Below are 14,178 nucleotides of genomic sequence, written 5' to 3'. Positions count from 1 at the left end.
CCCCCCCCCCCTTTTACTCCCATTTCAGCCCTAGTTGGATGTGTGAACACCAGCTGGTAGTGCCGCCGACGTCAACGCTAACAATCCATCTTTGAACCTTGGCAGCGACGCAACTTTGCAGCTCCGCCACGGCTTGCATGCCAACGGTTATTGCGCGACTATGAGTATTTGACATGATCGACACTACACCTCACCAAAAAGTACACGACAGAGCTTTTTCTATTTGCTCGAGCATAACATGGCTGCAATCGAGCCCGATGATCACATTCACTGCTTCAAGAGGGTTGCGGTATACGACAGATCAATAGGGCTGTCTTAATAGCTGAGAAGGACTGAAAAACGAAAACAACGCAAAATTTCTGATTCGGTTTTACAGTGACCGTGTGGAAGGTCAGGACAGTAACAAACGATGCCAAACACGTGTTTCCTGGAGACCTGGGATCCGAACTGTGAAAAGCCAACTTCTTAACAATTACTCAGCTTCATGTAGCTTTTTCTTTAGTAGCAGGAGATAAAAATACCTTCAGGGTTTACGCGGCCTGACAGTTGTAGCTGGGATCCCCAGATAAGCACCGCCATGCCATGGCATCGTTTAGTCTGTCAGTCTGCCTCGTTCTATCCAAAATATATATTTCGGCAGCCGAATATGTTGTGATATTCCGTTTGCGATTTGAAACGCCCAAAGTCCAACACGATTACCTTTGGTCACGTCTTCTAATCACATTTGCGCCACAAAGTTCCACCATATAATCTCACCTGTCATATTTTCTAATATACTTTGCCAAAGGTTACATGTGGACAAAACCCAGACTAACCCTCATATGCCGAAATTCCGTATCAGGTCGCAACGACACAATCCGAGCTCCAACACCAGCTCCGCAAGATATCTCGTGGGCTCTCGGGATGTGTTTGACACCTTCATCTCCACCCCTCCAGCCTTGTTTAATGCCTTTGCTGTGCGGCTCTGTGATTTTCAGCTCTAACGGACTGGTCTCGAACTTGAAAGGGTCGTGTCAACCAACCACTAAATCTTGGTATCTCGGCCAGTATCACTTTTACCAAGGCTCTTTATAATTTCCCTTCCGCTCAGTGTGGCATACACAGCTGTCACTGTCTCCGGACGTTTGAATAGACTCAGGCATTTTGCGGACGTAGCTGACAATTGCGTAAGAGTAGCTATTTGCACTGTGAAGGTGTGCACATAGGGGCTACATAAGGTAAGGTGCTGTACCTACCGATATTGTCTGCCAATGTACCCACACCCAAAGAATTCCACTCCAGATTCCCTAGTTACTTTTCGGCGGCAACCCACCTGTGCCACATATCCAGCGCTGCGAGTCTGTCGTGAGCGCCTTATTTGTGTTTGTCACCTCTTGTCTGTACTGCACATAGCCATTGACCATTGGCCACTATTGAATCATGGTGAAAAACAAGCGAACGGTATGCTCTCCATAACCTCGGAACATCAAGGGAACAGGAGGAATTCGCATCAGTCCATCAGCTGCATGCTGAGCTTGCTTCTCTCGCCGACCTGTACTTTTACTACTTTTACTATTTGAATTGTTAGGCAGGGATTTACCAAGGAAAAGGTAAAATAAGCTATCCAAGTAAGTAACGTATTCAAGCTGCACGACTAAGTGTGTGAGGTACAAAATCCAAGCTTCTTGACAAAAAGTATAGATGCATGAACAAATCAGATTAATGTCTTATGCAGGAAGCATAAATAAAAACAAAAGATTCAAGGGAAATGTCCTCAAAATAGGGAGACAAGAATAATAAATAAAGGGTTCGGTTTATCCTTTGTAAAGCGGGACAACTACGTCTCAGAGCTATCAGCTTTTATTTCAACAATATAACCACCTCGGATTTTACTCTTAGCTTTGAATTACCGTTTCAACCTTTTACCTAAGTCTCTTTATTTCCCTCACGGGTTTCCTTTGCAATCGAGAACTAATTCTACTTTGTACTATTTCACTTTTTATAAGCTCATAAAGATGTACGCTGCACTACATTTGTCCATCGTTATCGTCACCACTTTACCAGCCCTGTTTTCTAACGGCGTTTTCGCATCAGAACATTCGGAAGATTATCCATATAGGGATATTAACGAATGTATCGTTAATGTTCTTTATGACTACGAGCCACAACAACACTATGCCGCAAAGCGAATGTCTTGGTGTCATGTAGAATATAAAGATCATGACGGTACGGAAAACAAATTAGGCGTTTTAATCGCTTCTGAATGCGAAGAAAGAGAGTATACAACTTATGACTGGCCTGAGTACCTAAAAATTGAAACTTGTTGGATGGAGGATTTCGACGAGCGTTGGAGAAGATGTATACCGGGGAGAAACAATAAGGAACAGGCCGGACGGGGCAGCAGTCTTGGAAAGTGGGTAAAGAAGGCTATTGGAGGTTACTAAAAAATATTCAAAAATGTGAAAGATATTTTTAGCGACTCCAGAAAGTAGTAAAGTAACAAGACAACAAAGCAGTTTCAACATCAGATTGGTTCCAAGGTTGTTGTCGTGGTAATGTACTCTGGGTGCAAGGTTAATTAAAGTGAAGTTCTAGAAACAAAGTGAGGTCCTATTCACGCTGCGCATGAGCACCGGAGAGTGCGGGCCAGCTATACAGATGACGACTGTGGCGTGTCTAGAGCCGGTGTGCCACCGACATCAGCTTCGGGGGCTAAACCATTGACAGTTATCACGGACAGGGTAAGCATGGCAGGGAAGCTAGTTTTTTTTTGGCACGTTTCGTCAAAGGTTCTAAACTGAGGAGAGGAAAGGAAGTAACAGAGCTGCTGAGATTGGCGTGACGCTGATAGAAGGCATCGCCCTTGTGAGGGATGCATTGGCCCAGATCAGTCGCATGCAACATATGTTGTCCGAATTAACGTTCATCACTTTGAGACTTTGCTATGCTTCATGAGTTAATTGAACTATCCACAAAGCCTATTTGTAATTCGACTCTACATTGTGCCCAGCGGGCACCAATAGTATACGTGCCAGTATGTGCTTCACAATAACCATGGTCCCAATTTGCAAAGGAGTAGCCAAGTTAGTTTTATCCCAAAATTCATCGCCACGAAGCAACTTCATCGCAAGCGCGACCACAGAATGGCTTCTGCGCCGGCAGCGAAAGGCTTCCTGTCGGCGGCAGGGTGTGTGCTTAGGCTACCCGGCCGGTGTCGACTCCGGGAGGAGCCGGACGCCTGGCAGAGATGTCTCTTCGCTTGCGCTTGGCGTTGGGCACGCGTGAGAAGGTGGCGCTGTACTCGATGAGGCTTTTGGGATTGCATCCAAGGTTCTTTTCATTGTACTGACCATTGTACCCAACGCATAACCCAAAATTGTCCGTGACCTGTACGACAAGCACTTGGCGGAGTGGGGTTTCGTTGTTGGCAGCTGTTCGGCATCTTGTCACGAAGCCCTGGTAGATGCCGTTTGCATCCTTATCGCTATCTCTCAAGCGGCCACTCAGAAATACTTTGCTTCCACCCGTAAAGTAATCGCATGCCGGCTTGGTTTTGTTGAATTGACGGAGCACAAAGGCGGCCATAGTGGGGAGAACTTGTGTTTGGACGGCAGAGGCGGTAGTGCTAGTAGCTGTTGACGTGGTTGAAGTTGATGCGTGTGTGGTTGCTGTCGCGGCCGAAGTGGTGGCGCTGCTAGAGGTTGACGTGCTAGTGGTCTCTGGTGCGGCCGAGGTGGTGGTGGAGCTGCTAGAGATCGAAGTGCTGCTAGAGGTTGACGTGCTGATGGTCTCTGGCGGAGCCGTGGTGGAGCTTGACGATGTAAGCGAAGCAGTATCGGTCGGCTCAATAACAGTGGAGCTGGAAGATGTAGACGAGGTTACAGTTTCGGTCACAGCGGAATTGGTCGACTCGATGTTAGTAGAGCTTGGAGCGGTAGACGAAGTTGCAGTTGATGTGGCAGGAGTATCGGTTGACTCGGTGGCAGTAGAGCTTGAAGCTGTGGATGAGGTTGCAGTTGTTGTTACAGCAGTCGAGCTTTCAGAAGAAGATGACGTGGTCTCCGATGTGGTAGGAACCAGGGTGCTAGTATCCTCTGCAGTGATAGTCGATGTGGTCATGGTTGGAGCATCAGTTGAGTCAACAGTGGAGGAGCTAGAAGTTGTAGATGTAGATAGAGTCACTGTTGAGGTTACAGCAGTCGAGGTTTCAGATGCCGACGATGCGGTCTCCGATGTGGTAGGAACCAAGGTACTACTTGCAGTCTCCACAGTTATTGTTGATGTGCTTGAGGTTGCACTATCCGTTGTCTCTGATGTAGTCTGCGAGGTCACCTCCGATGTGATGCTAGAAATCGTGCCATCGCTGCTGCTGCTGCTGCTGCTGCTGCTGCTGGTGCTGGTGCTGCTAACTGTTACTGTCTCAGTGGAGCTGGATATTTCAGTGGAAGAAGCTGTGGGCACATCTGAGGTGATGCTGGAAGTCGTGCCATCGCTGCTGCTGCTGCTGCTAACTGTTACTGTCTCAGTGGAGCTGGATGTTTCAGTGGAAGAAGCTGTGGGCACATCTGAGGTGATGCTGGAAGTCGTGCTATCACTGCTGCTGGATGTAGCTGACAAAGTAGAGCTGGAAGTTTCCAGGGTAGAAGTTGGGATCTCGGTCGAAGAGCTTGTCTCAATGGTGGAAGCTGAGAAGGTTTCAGTCGAGCTAGAGCCTGCCGTATTGGATGTGGAAGCTATGGTGGTTGACACCAATGTCGAAGTCTGGCTGGTGACTGTGCCTGGGGCAACCGTCGTGGTATCCGAGGTGACCATCGATGGAGTAATTGTCGTCGCGTCCGATGTGGCCGTTGTAGCAGTTGTGGCGTCCGAGGTGAGAGTTGTGGTGCCGCTGGCAGTAGACGTCAAGGTTGATGAAGAAGTATCGGTGGTGCTGGCTAAAGTGGCGCTTGATGTAGACGAGGAAGATGTGCCGACAGATTCAGAGGTGGGAGCAAGGCTAGAAGTGGACGAGGAAGATGCCGATGAAGACGTTTCGGTACTGGTAGCGGAAGGGGAGCTTTCAGTAGAAGAGGACGATGTCGATAAAGTCGTGATTGTAGTAGCGGAAGCAGAGCTTTCAACAGAAGAGGTAGCGGTTGATGAAGACGTTGCAGTTGATCCGGACTCAGAACTGCTTGAGGCAGACACGGAGCTGCTCGAGGTAGACGACGCAATAGTGGAGGATTCAGCTGTCAAAGATGAGGTGGTCGTGTGGCTAGTGGTAGACGACAAACTCGACGAGCTCACCAGGCCATCACAACGTCCAAAAGCACTTTGACACCCGGTCCCACAATAAGCTTCGGTACTGCCACACCAGTTATACTTGCTGCAGCAATTTCCAAACGCCGAGCCCTGGCAAGTAAAGCCGTTGCCGCATTTAGCATTAGTGCTGACCTTGAGACTCGGAGTGTTTGCAGTGCCGGTAGAGGACGAGCTGGCGGAAGAGGTGGATGCCGAAGCCACGGCTTTGCAGGATCCGAATGCACTCTGGCAACCGGCGCCGCAGTAGGCGTTGCTCTGCTGTATGTTAGCCACTTTCGTGCTGCTGCGTCGTAGTAGGTATAGGACAGACTTACCCTACCGCACCAGCCATTCTTGCTACAGCAATTACCAAACGTTGAACCCTGGCAGGTAAACCCGTTGCCGCATTTGGCGTCCGTGCTGATCACGAGCCCAGGAGCGGTAGTTCCGCCGGAGGGAGTAGAAGTCCCACCGTTGGAAGTAGTGGTCGTGACGCTAGTGGTGCAGGTGCCATACCCGGACTGGCAGCCAGCTCCACAATAGGCGTCAGTCTGTTTAAGAAGAATGTCAGCATTTAAACCCAGCATAAGGCAGAACTATTATTTAAAACTTCAAATAAAAGAGAGAGAGAGAAAAAAGCTTACGCTACCGCACCACCAGTTTTTCGAGCAGCAGTTGCCGAACGTCGAGCCTAGACAGGTAGACCCAGAGGCCGCACCGCATTTTGCGTTACGGCTAGTCTTCAAGGTGGGACCTCCCAGAACGACGGTGGCGAGAGTCAGCAGAATGCCGACGGTAGAGAGCGTACGTCGCATGGTCAGAGTGGGTGATTGACAAAGGGACAAAGGGACAAAGGCAGGCAGGCCTTGACTGGTGTTGGTTTGGGACAAGGAATTAATTAGGAGCGAGAAAGATTGTTGCTGTTCTTGGTTCCTATGAATGTCGTTGAACGAAGCATCGCGACAAAGCTTTATACCTCGTTGCGAAAAGGGGTCAAGATCAGGTCCTAGAACAGCCGCAGTCTAGGCCCATGGGCGGTAGTTGCTGCTGAATTGCAAGCGCCGAGCTGCCAGGGGCTAGTGTCGATGCTAAAAGGAGCTTACTTGGTTTTTTTTTTATAGAAGATCCATTGAGCTGAGCAATTTTGCGCTAGTCCGTGCCCCTGAATAGCTAATGCGCAAGTCGCAAGGGGAAAACATCATCTGCAGTGTTTGCCAAGCCAACGGCTTCCTAATAAATATGAGTGGCCAGCCCTAAGGGATGACGGATGGGATGTGCGCATCATCAAAGGTCGGATGGCCTCAGTTCAATGTCAGGCTCAATATCCTTCAAAGTTAGAGGAGACTTGTTGAAAGAAGGAGCTGCATTGGGTGCTAAAATTTGACAGGCACCGGTATACGAGTCCGGCAAAACTCGATAGACAAACTAAACATTGCCACAACCTGGAACCTACCCAAATGAGTTTGATAGACTACGTAAGGGAAAGTAATCAAGAATGGAGAAGGGAAACTGTTCCGGATTAATCTTTTTCCAAACAGATTACCATGCTGGACGTTTATCCCCCATCTTTGATATTACCTTTTTCATCTAAACAATTCGATTCAAATTACACTAACAGAACTTCAGCCTCAGGAGTAGCGCTCTGCTGTTCAGGTGTACCAATTTGGTTAGAGGACCATTAAAATATGATCTCACTTTGTCAGCTGTACAATAGATGGTATATTGCTTCTCCATCGCGTATATCAGATAAACGCGGAAATCCCGAACGTAAGTTCCGGATGAGCCAACGATTCAACCAGCAAAAAAAGCATTAGATAGGGGGCTGAACTTAAAATAGAGCAATGGCATAGTTCAGGGCGGTAAAGGCGAGAAGTGCGGCATGCTTAGATGCATCGCTGGTACCACACTTGTATACGCTGCTGAGGCTGTGTCTGGAGCCCATTTTACCCATTGTTTGCCTTTAATGTCGACGATCTATGGTGGTCAGATCTTTACCAGCCTGCGCATGCAACGCTTCATTTTTATATCAAGGAAACCATCGAGCAATGTTGATCCTCTGTTCGATTTGCGGGAATACCAGCCGAGAAACGCACAAAGCTTTTAAATATTGTTTTGTGAAGCACGTGCATGCAGTGCAGACCACGGCTCTTCTATCATATCGCCATGGAATGCGGAATGTTGAGTCCAGGTATAGATGGCGAAAGAAAAGAAGAAAAAACAAATAACGCCGCAAAGATGTTCCCACGGTTCCCAGACGCCGAAGTCCAAATTGCCGGTACCCAATGCCCATGCTATGCAATAACCATCGCTATGCAACCAAATAATCCAAAGATAGGTACAAGGAAAAGAAATTCCATGATAATTATCCACAGTCTGAAAAAAAGACCCTCGTTTTCAAGCTCCTTTAGACCGACCAGTCAAAGTCACGCATATGGAGCCTTTCCAGGGAGCGCTTAACAAATTTGCCGTCTTGGCACTTTGTCCCGGCAGCGACGGGCATCTCGGCGGCCCAGGCTCCGTTGGCGCACTGCTGAAACTTGAACTCGCCGACGCACTTGAAGGCACCAGCCGTGCAGCCATCGCCACCGCCACCAGCAGCCGGAGCGGGAGCCGCAGCAGGCGCAGGAGTAGGAGTAGGAGGGGCAGGGGCGGGAGCAGCAGCACCGCCGCTACCACCACCACCAGCGCCGCACTCGAGCGTCACCAGATTGAGACCAGGTGCGCTCACGACCTTGCTGCCGGGGTTCTTGTACTTGTAATCCTTGCCCTCCTCGGTCTTGCAGGGGAAGCCGTCGACGTTGGCGACGACCATCTCGGGCAGCTTTTCAAAGTTGGCCTTGCTGCCGCCCTTGCCGCTCAGCTTGACTGGGCCGCACTGCATGTAAAATTCGCGGTTGCCGGTCCTGTTGATCCAGGTCCAGGCGATCTTGGCCTCGCCCTCGGGGATGTCGGCGGGTACGTCATAGGTGAGGCCCGAGTCGAGGACGGCTGCGGCGTTTTCGGGCATGTTTCCTTCGTATTTGATCGGGCAGCCGCCGTGGAACGACGTGATGGTCCTCCATACTGTGTCCTTGGTTGGGTTAGCTTCGTAGGTTAGTGAGACTTGGCAAGAGCCACCGCTGTGCACGGCGCTGCCCTTGAAAACCAGTTTGTTGCCTGAAGATCCCAGCTGAAGCTCCGTCGCAGTGCCGCCGGTCATCTTGCCCTGACACGGGAAGGGGTTGAAGCTTCCGTCAGGTTGTTTGCCCAACGGACCACTGTTGTAGCCGGGAAATGGCGCCGGTGTGGACATATGCAAGTGTGCGTTGACAGTCGCGGCGAGGGCGAGAAGCCCGGCGAGTTGCAAAGGCGAACTGAACTGCATTTGATGGCTGGTCCCGTTGGAATCGTGTATGCGGTGATCTGGGCAGGTTATTGTTCTTGTTAGCTGGTAGCGGCAGAAAGACAAAGGAAACTCTAGTGGATGGAAGTGTGTCGAGGTTAGTCAGGAATCTGTTCGTTGGTATGAAAACTTTATGAGATTGTGAAGAGGATGTCTGAGTATAATCCCAAAAAAACAACACAAACTAATCAACAGGAGCCAAATGATTATATACAGAAGTTCTTGACTGTTGTAGCAACTATCCCAGTAAGAATGGCAGAAACATAGTAAGACTTGCGGAGGGGCTTGCTGGTGGAGGCCCAACACTCGCGCCGTTTGAAAATAAAGAGGAGTGGTTTGTAGGACAACTTTCCGACCAATCAAGGCATCTGCATGCACGTTGCAAGATCGGATAAGTTACTTCCTACCTGGAGCGCAGCCAGCTCTTGGCTTTGTGGTGCCATACGCCTTTTTTCGTGTCTTTGTGACAGCCTGCCCTGCCTAGGTACTTAAGTACTGTACATTAGGCAACTACTACATTTTGATACCATATTCGGTAGTCAGTCATTGAATACGTTGGTTTGGACGAATAGTAAGCTGGTTACTTTGCGTCACCCGCCACCAATTATGTAAGGAAAATCAGAGCCCCCTTTGTTCGGAATGTCGTTCGGAAACATATTATGGGTGAGGTAAGACGGGAGCTCGTCAAAATGTATGGACTTTCAAATGCGAGATTGTTGATTTTCATGGGAAATACTCCAACATACCTTGTTTTATTTTACCATCACAATCGTGCAATCTTAGCATCTTAGCGACTTTGCCAAATGACAGGGACGAAAACTGCACGACGGAGGCCCAACTGCATCAAAATACCTTGGCCCACAGCAGCGCCTCGGCTTTGCCAGCTTCGTGGCCCAGGTTGTAGGCTTGGCGACGCAAAAGTTCATACGAATCAAAGGACAAGCGGGCGGAGTGCGCAGTGAAAGTATCCAAGCTTTGTCAGCCACGGTGCAAAAATTGGCTGACGCTCGCAATTTCTGGCTGTGTTGTGCTGAGGTTCAAGGTTGACTCTATTTGCTCGCTTGGCAGCTTTTCAAAACAACCGCTTACCTTACTAAATACACCATGCACCTTCGTACATACCTGTGAGCCCAGAGGCTAAAGCTGGCTTGGTACATTTGGTGGCTCCTCAGTACAGGTGGCCTTCACGAACAAGGTATAAATCGACTGCTTCGCCCCAAACAACCGCTTTCGAGTCACCTTTACGGCGTTGACCCCAGATGATTAACTAGGCTCTTGGAAGTGATGACCTTGAAATGGTTCAAAGATCTCTAAGTTGAGGAAGGATCAAGAAGTTGCCTCCTACTTATTTTCGTAAATTACAATTCTGCTATTTTGGTTGAAAATTTTGGCTCTGTAACCTGGAGTCTCCATAGCTGGTAGCAAGCATTACGCCAAGCTTTTCTGTAAGGAGAGTTTGATAGATCGATCAAGTTGAGTGAAGGTTCAGGAAGGTATGCCGCTGGCGACACTCTGTATAGGCAAGGCGGCCATCCCTCTCTCTTTCGCTCTTTTCTCTCTTGCTATGGCTGGCAGCTCTCATCACTGGACCGTTAAGCGACATCCGCGAGATGAACAATTTTGGTATATTCCGAAAAGAATCATTTGATAAAGATTTAAAGCCTCCCCTCCCCCTGTAACTTGGGTCCTGTTCCCAGAATGATAACCAAATGGTCATTATGTAACTCCAGGCCTGGTCTCTGTCTACTTTCAATCCGAGACCACTAATACTCAGGCCATTTCTTAACGTTAATAGTTTAGCAGATAGTCAACCAGTACATTTTAATACTGATCTACGTGAAATGTAGCAATTAGTGAAATAGTTAACAACGATTTAGTTTATATTTTTAACAATCGAAATGGTTGAATTGGGGTATTGGCGGCTTTACTTGTTTGTGGAAGTTGGTTTTTTGATAAATATTGGAATTCTTCGATTTTATTTAACTTTTATTTTATCTTTGGATATAGCTCAAGGGCTTTTGCGCGCGGCGGGTAATATCGGTTAGTGCTTTATAAATTGAAAATGTGGTTGTGATACTGCCGAATGAAACGTAATAAACAAACGGGTAGATATAACATGATTAATTGATATTCAAATTTATAATCGAAACGGGCTTGTCTTTACCAATTTTAACGATTTAATAGCCACTATAACCAAACGTCCACGTGAGGTCCGTTTGTGAAAATATTGTACATTTATAATTTTATAAACTAAAACGTATAAAAAAATCTAATATTTTTATTTTACTACGCACTTATTTTAAAATTTTATTGCAAGATTTTACCATATTTAAACCTGAAATAAACGACCAGTTTTTTATTTACGTACTATTGATAATAAATATTGATAGGTGTATCTGTTTTCTATCAATAGTGTGATAAGTATTGTGTATCAAATATTAAGTCAAATGTATAATTAATTAAAGAGTTACCAGTATTATCTTATATCTAATAATAAATAAAAGAAATAAAGCGTTAAAACGTGGTAAATTTACAAAATACTTTATAATTATTTGTATATATCATGTGTAAATGTATATAATAGTTTTAAAAAGCTTAAACTCGGGGCTTTATAACGGTAAAATCCTTATACTTTTACCGTTTTCATTTAATAAAATACTCTTCAATAAAAAATACACAGTTTTTAATTGTAGAACCTCTTACATATAGAGTGCGCGCACGATGTAAACCTGGTGTAGTTTCCGTTATATATGACGATAATCGACAAGATGTTTTCAGACTAGAACGAGCGCGATCTTTTCGGCCAGTTTAATTGGTCGAAAAGTCGTGTGGCTGAAAGGTCCATGGAGCGCACGGTCCACCCTGCAACACTGGGGGTCTAGCCTGAGCACTGAGACTATGTTTTTCACCAACACATCCGACGCGCCTCGTCCCCTTCACAACAAACAATTGATCCAGTTTCAGGGCAAATGTTCACACTCAGAACCTCAATTCCTTATCACGTTCTTCGAATGCGCGCAGGTGCATCGCGTCGCATCTATCGCAGCCAAGCCTTGCTCCAGTCATACACAGCGTCGGGCTCAATCCCGATGGTTTGTTCTTATCGCGCTGCATCTGGTCACGCAATGTCGTCACACAAAGATCCGCCAATATCGCCAATTGTATTCCCAAAAGAAGGGTTCAAAGTCATTGATTCGTCCATACCGGTCGAAGAGGAAAGCCTCCCCTTCTACCGCCCTGAACTGTTCTATCCTGTTCGCCTAGGCGAAGTTTTCAAGGATCGCTATCAGGTCGTCGCGAAGCTGGGATACGGTGCTTCTTCTACTGTATGGCTCAGTCACGATGTCATGTACGCTACCTCCCGTAATTATCTCCGCCCGCACTTCCCCGCTCACTTACGAGTTCGTTAGCGAACGACGATATGTCGCACTCAAGATTTTTGTCAACAGCATCCCTCGCAACCAAGAGCTGAAGGTCTTGCAGCATCTTAAAAGCGTTCAGTCTAAACATAATGGGCGTGAATTTATGCGGCTGCTGGAGACCTCCTTCCAGTTGCAATATTTTGGGAAAATATATGATGTGTTCGTCCTTCCTCCTCTGGGCCTAAGCGTTCAAGCGCTACAAAATTTTCAGCCAAACCGTGTGTACTACGAGGAAGTAGCTACCTCCACTGCGCAAAGTGCCCTTATCGCCCTTAATTTCCTACACAAGGAGGCAAAGGTGATCCACACTGGTGAGAGCAAATCCGGCCTCCTACCTTGGGTGCCCTAAATACTAAAATCCAATAATCGATTAAGATCTTCATTCAGGAAATCTACTGCTCGGGATATCCGATGAATTATGTCTGGCTGAGTACGAGAAGAACGAGTTGGAAAACCCTACGCCACGAAAAATTCTCGTGGACCGTGTTATTCACGTTTCCCAAATTTCCTTCAATATTGGTAAAGTTCCGTATCTTTGTGATTTTGGCCATTCTCGCATCTGCACCGATGGGCAGCTGCAGCAAGGGCGTGCGATGCCCATCCAATACCGCACGCCGGAAATGCTGTTAGACATGCCTTGGGATTACTCGGTTGATCTATGGGCCCTTGCGCTAACGGTATGTTATTAGTACCTTTTTAGTGTTTGCTTAACTAATTTCAAATTTTAGATACGGGATTTACTGGAGCCTGAACCCTTATTTGAAGTCTACGATCCTACAGATAATGGGCTTAACGAGGCATTCCATCTTGCCCATATGGTGGCACTAATGGGCCCGCCACCCTTGCAGTTTTTGAAAAGGAGTGCCACCTCGGCAAAATATTGGGATAAAGATGGAAAATGGAAAGGGTCTGTCCCAATTCCACTCCCGAGAAGCCTTGAGGCTCGTTTTACGCAATTTGATGGGCAGCGCAAGACACTATTCCTCGACTTTATTCGTACATTATTAAAGTGGGATCCGCAGCAGCGATCCTCAAGTGAAAATGCGTATATGCATCCATGGACCATGGCTAGCTCAAATTAGGGGGGAGGAAAACAGTTCGTCGGCTTGATTGGAGGCAGCGTCCTGCGGATATTTTGGTGCCCGAGACATTGGATCAAATCCCGATCTAGACAAAGACAACAATCCAACCAAGCAGTGGGCCGAGGGCTTTCTCGAAGACGAATCTCCTTCGGCTGTGGATCAGAGGTGCTGCTGACGGGCGAACCGTTTTGCCTGGATTGCCCATAGGGCAATACAACGTCCCAGGTCGACACATGTCTCAGCTGTCGACCAATGTCTCAGCTATCGACCAGTCGAGGATTTCCATAACTTGTATTGGGCTAAGCAGAGCTGCCTGCACGTTATAGCTGCAGTCATTCCTGTTAAGCGACCTCTACGACAGTAGATTCTTTAGTGGCTGTTATTGCTAGTTTACAGTCGGGCTAGGTACCTTGCTGACCCGCTCACACTACAGTGGCTTCGGTTAAACAGCCACCTGATCTCGTACAGCTACAGGTAGATTGGCATGTAATTGATCAGAGCCAAGTGGAGTTGTGTAGCTTGTTATGAAGCCAAATCTACATTTTCCCCGCCTGAGACCCCCTCGGGGAGTATGAGCCGATTAACAGATTACTTAGCTGTTATTAGCTTGTAACATAGTTTCAATTGGAAGTTCTTCACTACAGGTAGCCCTTGTTGGTACTTCACGATAAAGGAAGAGTGCCAACTCAAACGGCACATGGGTCAGGAGCTCTAGGCGTGGTGACGGGGATACAATAGTTCCCGCAGATCGATAGATATGTCTGCAGCTTTCCAGGCTGTGGACGCACATATGCCAGGCCATAGCATATAAAATGTCACCGGAAGTAAGTAAGTATTTGAATACAAAAGAAGAAAGCGCAAAAGCAAATGCTAACTAACTAATGCTAACTAACTTTCCACAACAATTGACATGCTGTCGTTTTCACTTACAAAATATACCTCGACCTTATGCCCTCGGATAAGGCCTATAAAGTTACAACCCTTTCAAAACGATTTTATTATGTATATTAAAAACCATTTAGATTTGTATATT

At 47.2% G+C, this 14,178-nt stretch overlaps 4 protein-coding genes across 4 annotated transcripts; 2 read left to right on the top strand and 2 right to left on the bottom strand.

Moving 5' to 3' along the window:
* Nucleotides 1–3,174: 3,174 nt before the first annotated feature.
* On the bottom strand, nt 3,175–6,074 carry PgNI_05316 (uncharacterized protein; the record flags this gene model as incomplete). The annotated part of the gene is made up of 3 exons (XM_031125349.1): nt 3,175–5,538; nt 5,595–5,810; nt 5,904–6,074. 3 exons carry the CDS (start codon nt 6,072–6,074, stop codon nt 3,175–3,177), a joined length of 2,751 nt encoding a protein of 916 aa, XP_030982591.1.
* Nucleotides 4,322–5,296, top strand: PgNI_05317 (uncharacterized protein; the record flags this gene model as incomplete). The annotated part of the gene is made up of 1 exon (XM_031125350.1): nt 4,322–5,296. The coding sequence occupies one exon, from the start codon at nt 4,322–4,324 to the stop codon at nt 5,294–5,296; it is 975 nt and encodes a 324-aa protein (XP_030982599.1).
* Nucleotides 6,075–7,663: 1,589 nt separating the features above from the next.
* Nucleotides 7,664–8,623, bottom strand: PgNI_05315 (uncharacterized protein; the record flags this gene model as incomplete). Its single annotated transcript, XM_031125348.1, has 1 exon — nt 7,664–8,623. One exon carries the CDS (start codon nt 8,621–8,623, stop codon nt 7,664–7,666), a length of 960 nt encoding a protein of 319 aa, XP_030981834.1.
* Nucleotides 8,624–11,584: 2,961 nt separating this feature from the next.
* PgNI_05314 (uncharacterized protein) lies at nt 11,585–13,705 on the top strand. The gene is made up of 3 exons (XM_031125347.1): nt 11,585–12,374; nt 12,451–12,740; nt 12,792–13,705. The coding sequence occupies exons 1-3, from the start codon at nt 11,984–11,986 to the stop codon at nt 13,143–13,145; spliced, it is 1,035 nt and encodes a 344-aa protein (XP_030982585.1). The 5' UTR covers nt 11,585–11,983; the 3' UTR covers nt 13,146–13,705.
* Nucleotides 13,706–14,178: the final 473 nt, after the last annotated feature.

Source organism: Pyricularia grisea, chromosome I, assembly GCF_004355905.1.
Source record: "Pyricularia grisea strain NI907 chromosome I, whole genome shotgun sequence".
NCBI classification, from domain to species: domain Eukaryota; kingdom Fungi; phylum Ascomycota; class Sordariomycetes; order Magnaporthales; family Pyriculariaceae; genus Pyricularia; species Pyricularia grisea.
Note: the sequence above shows the minus strand (reverse complement) of the source record. Positions and strands in the feature narration are given on the sequence as shown.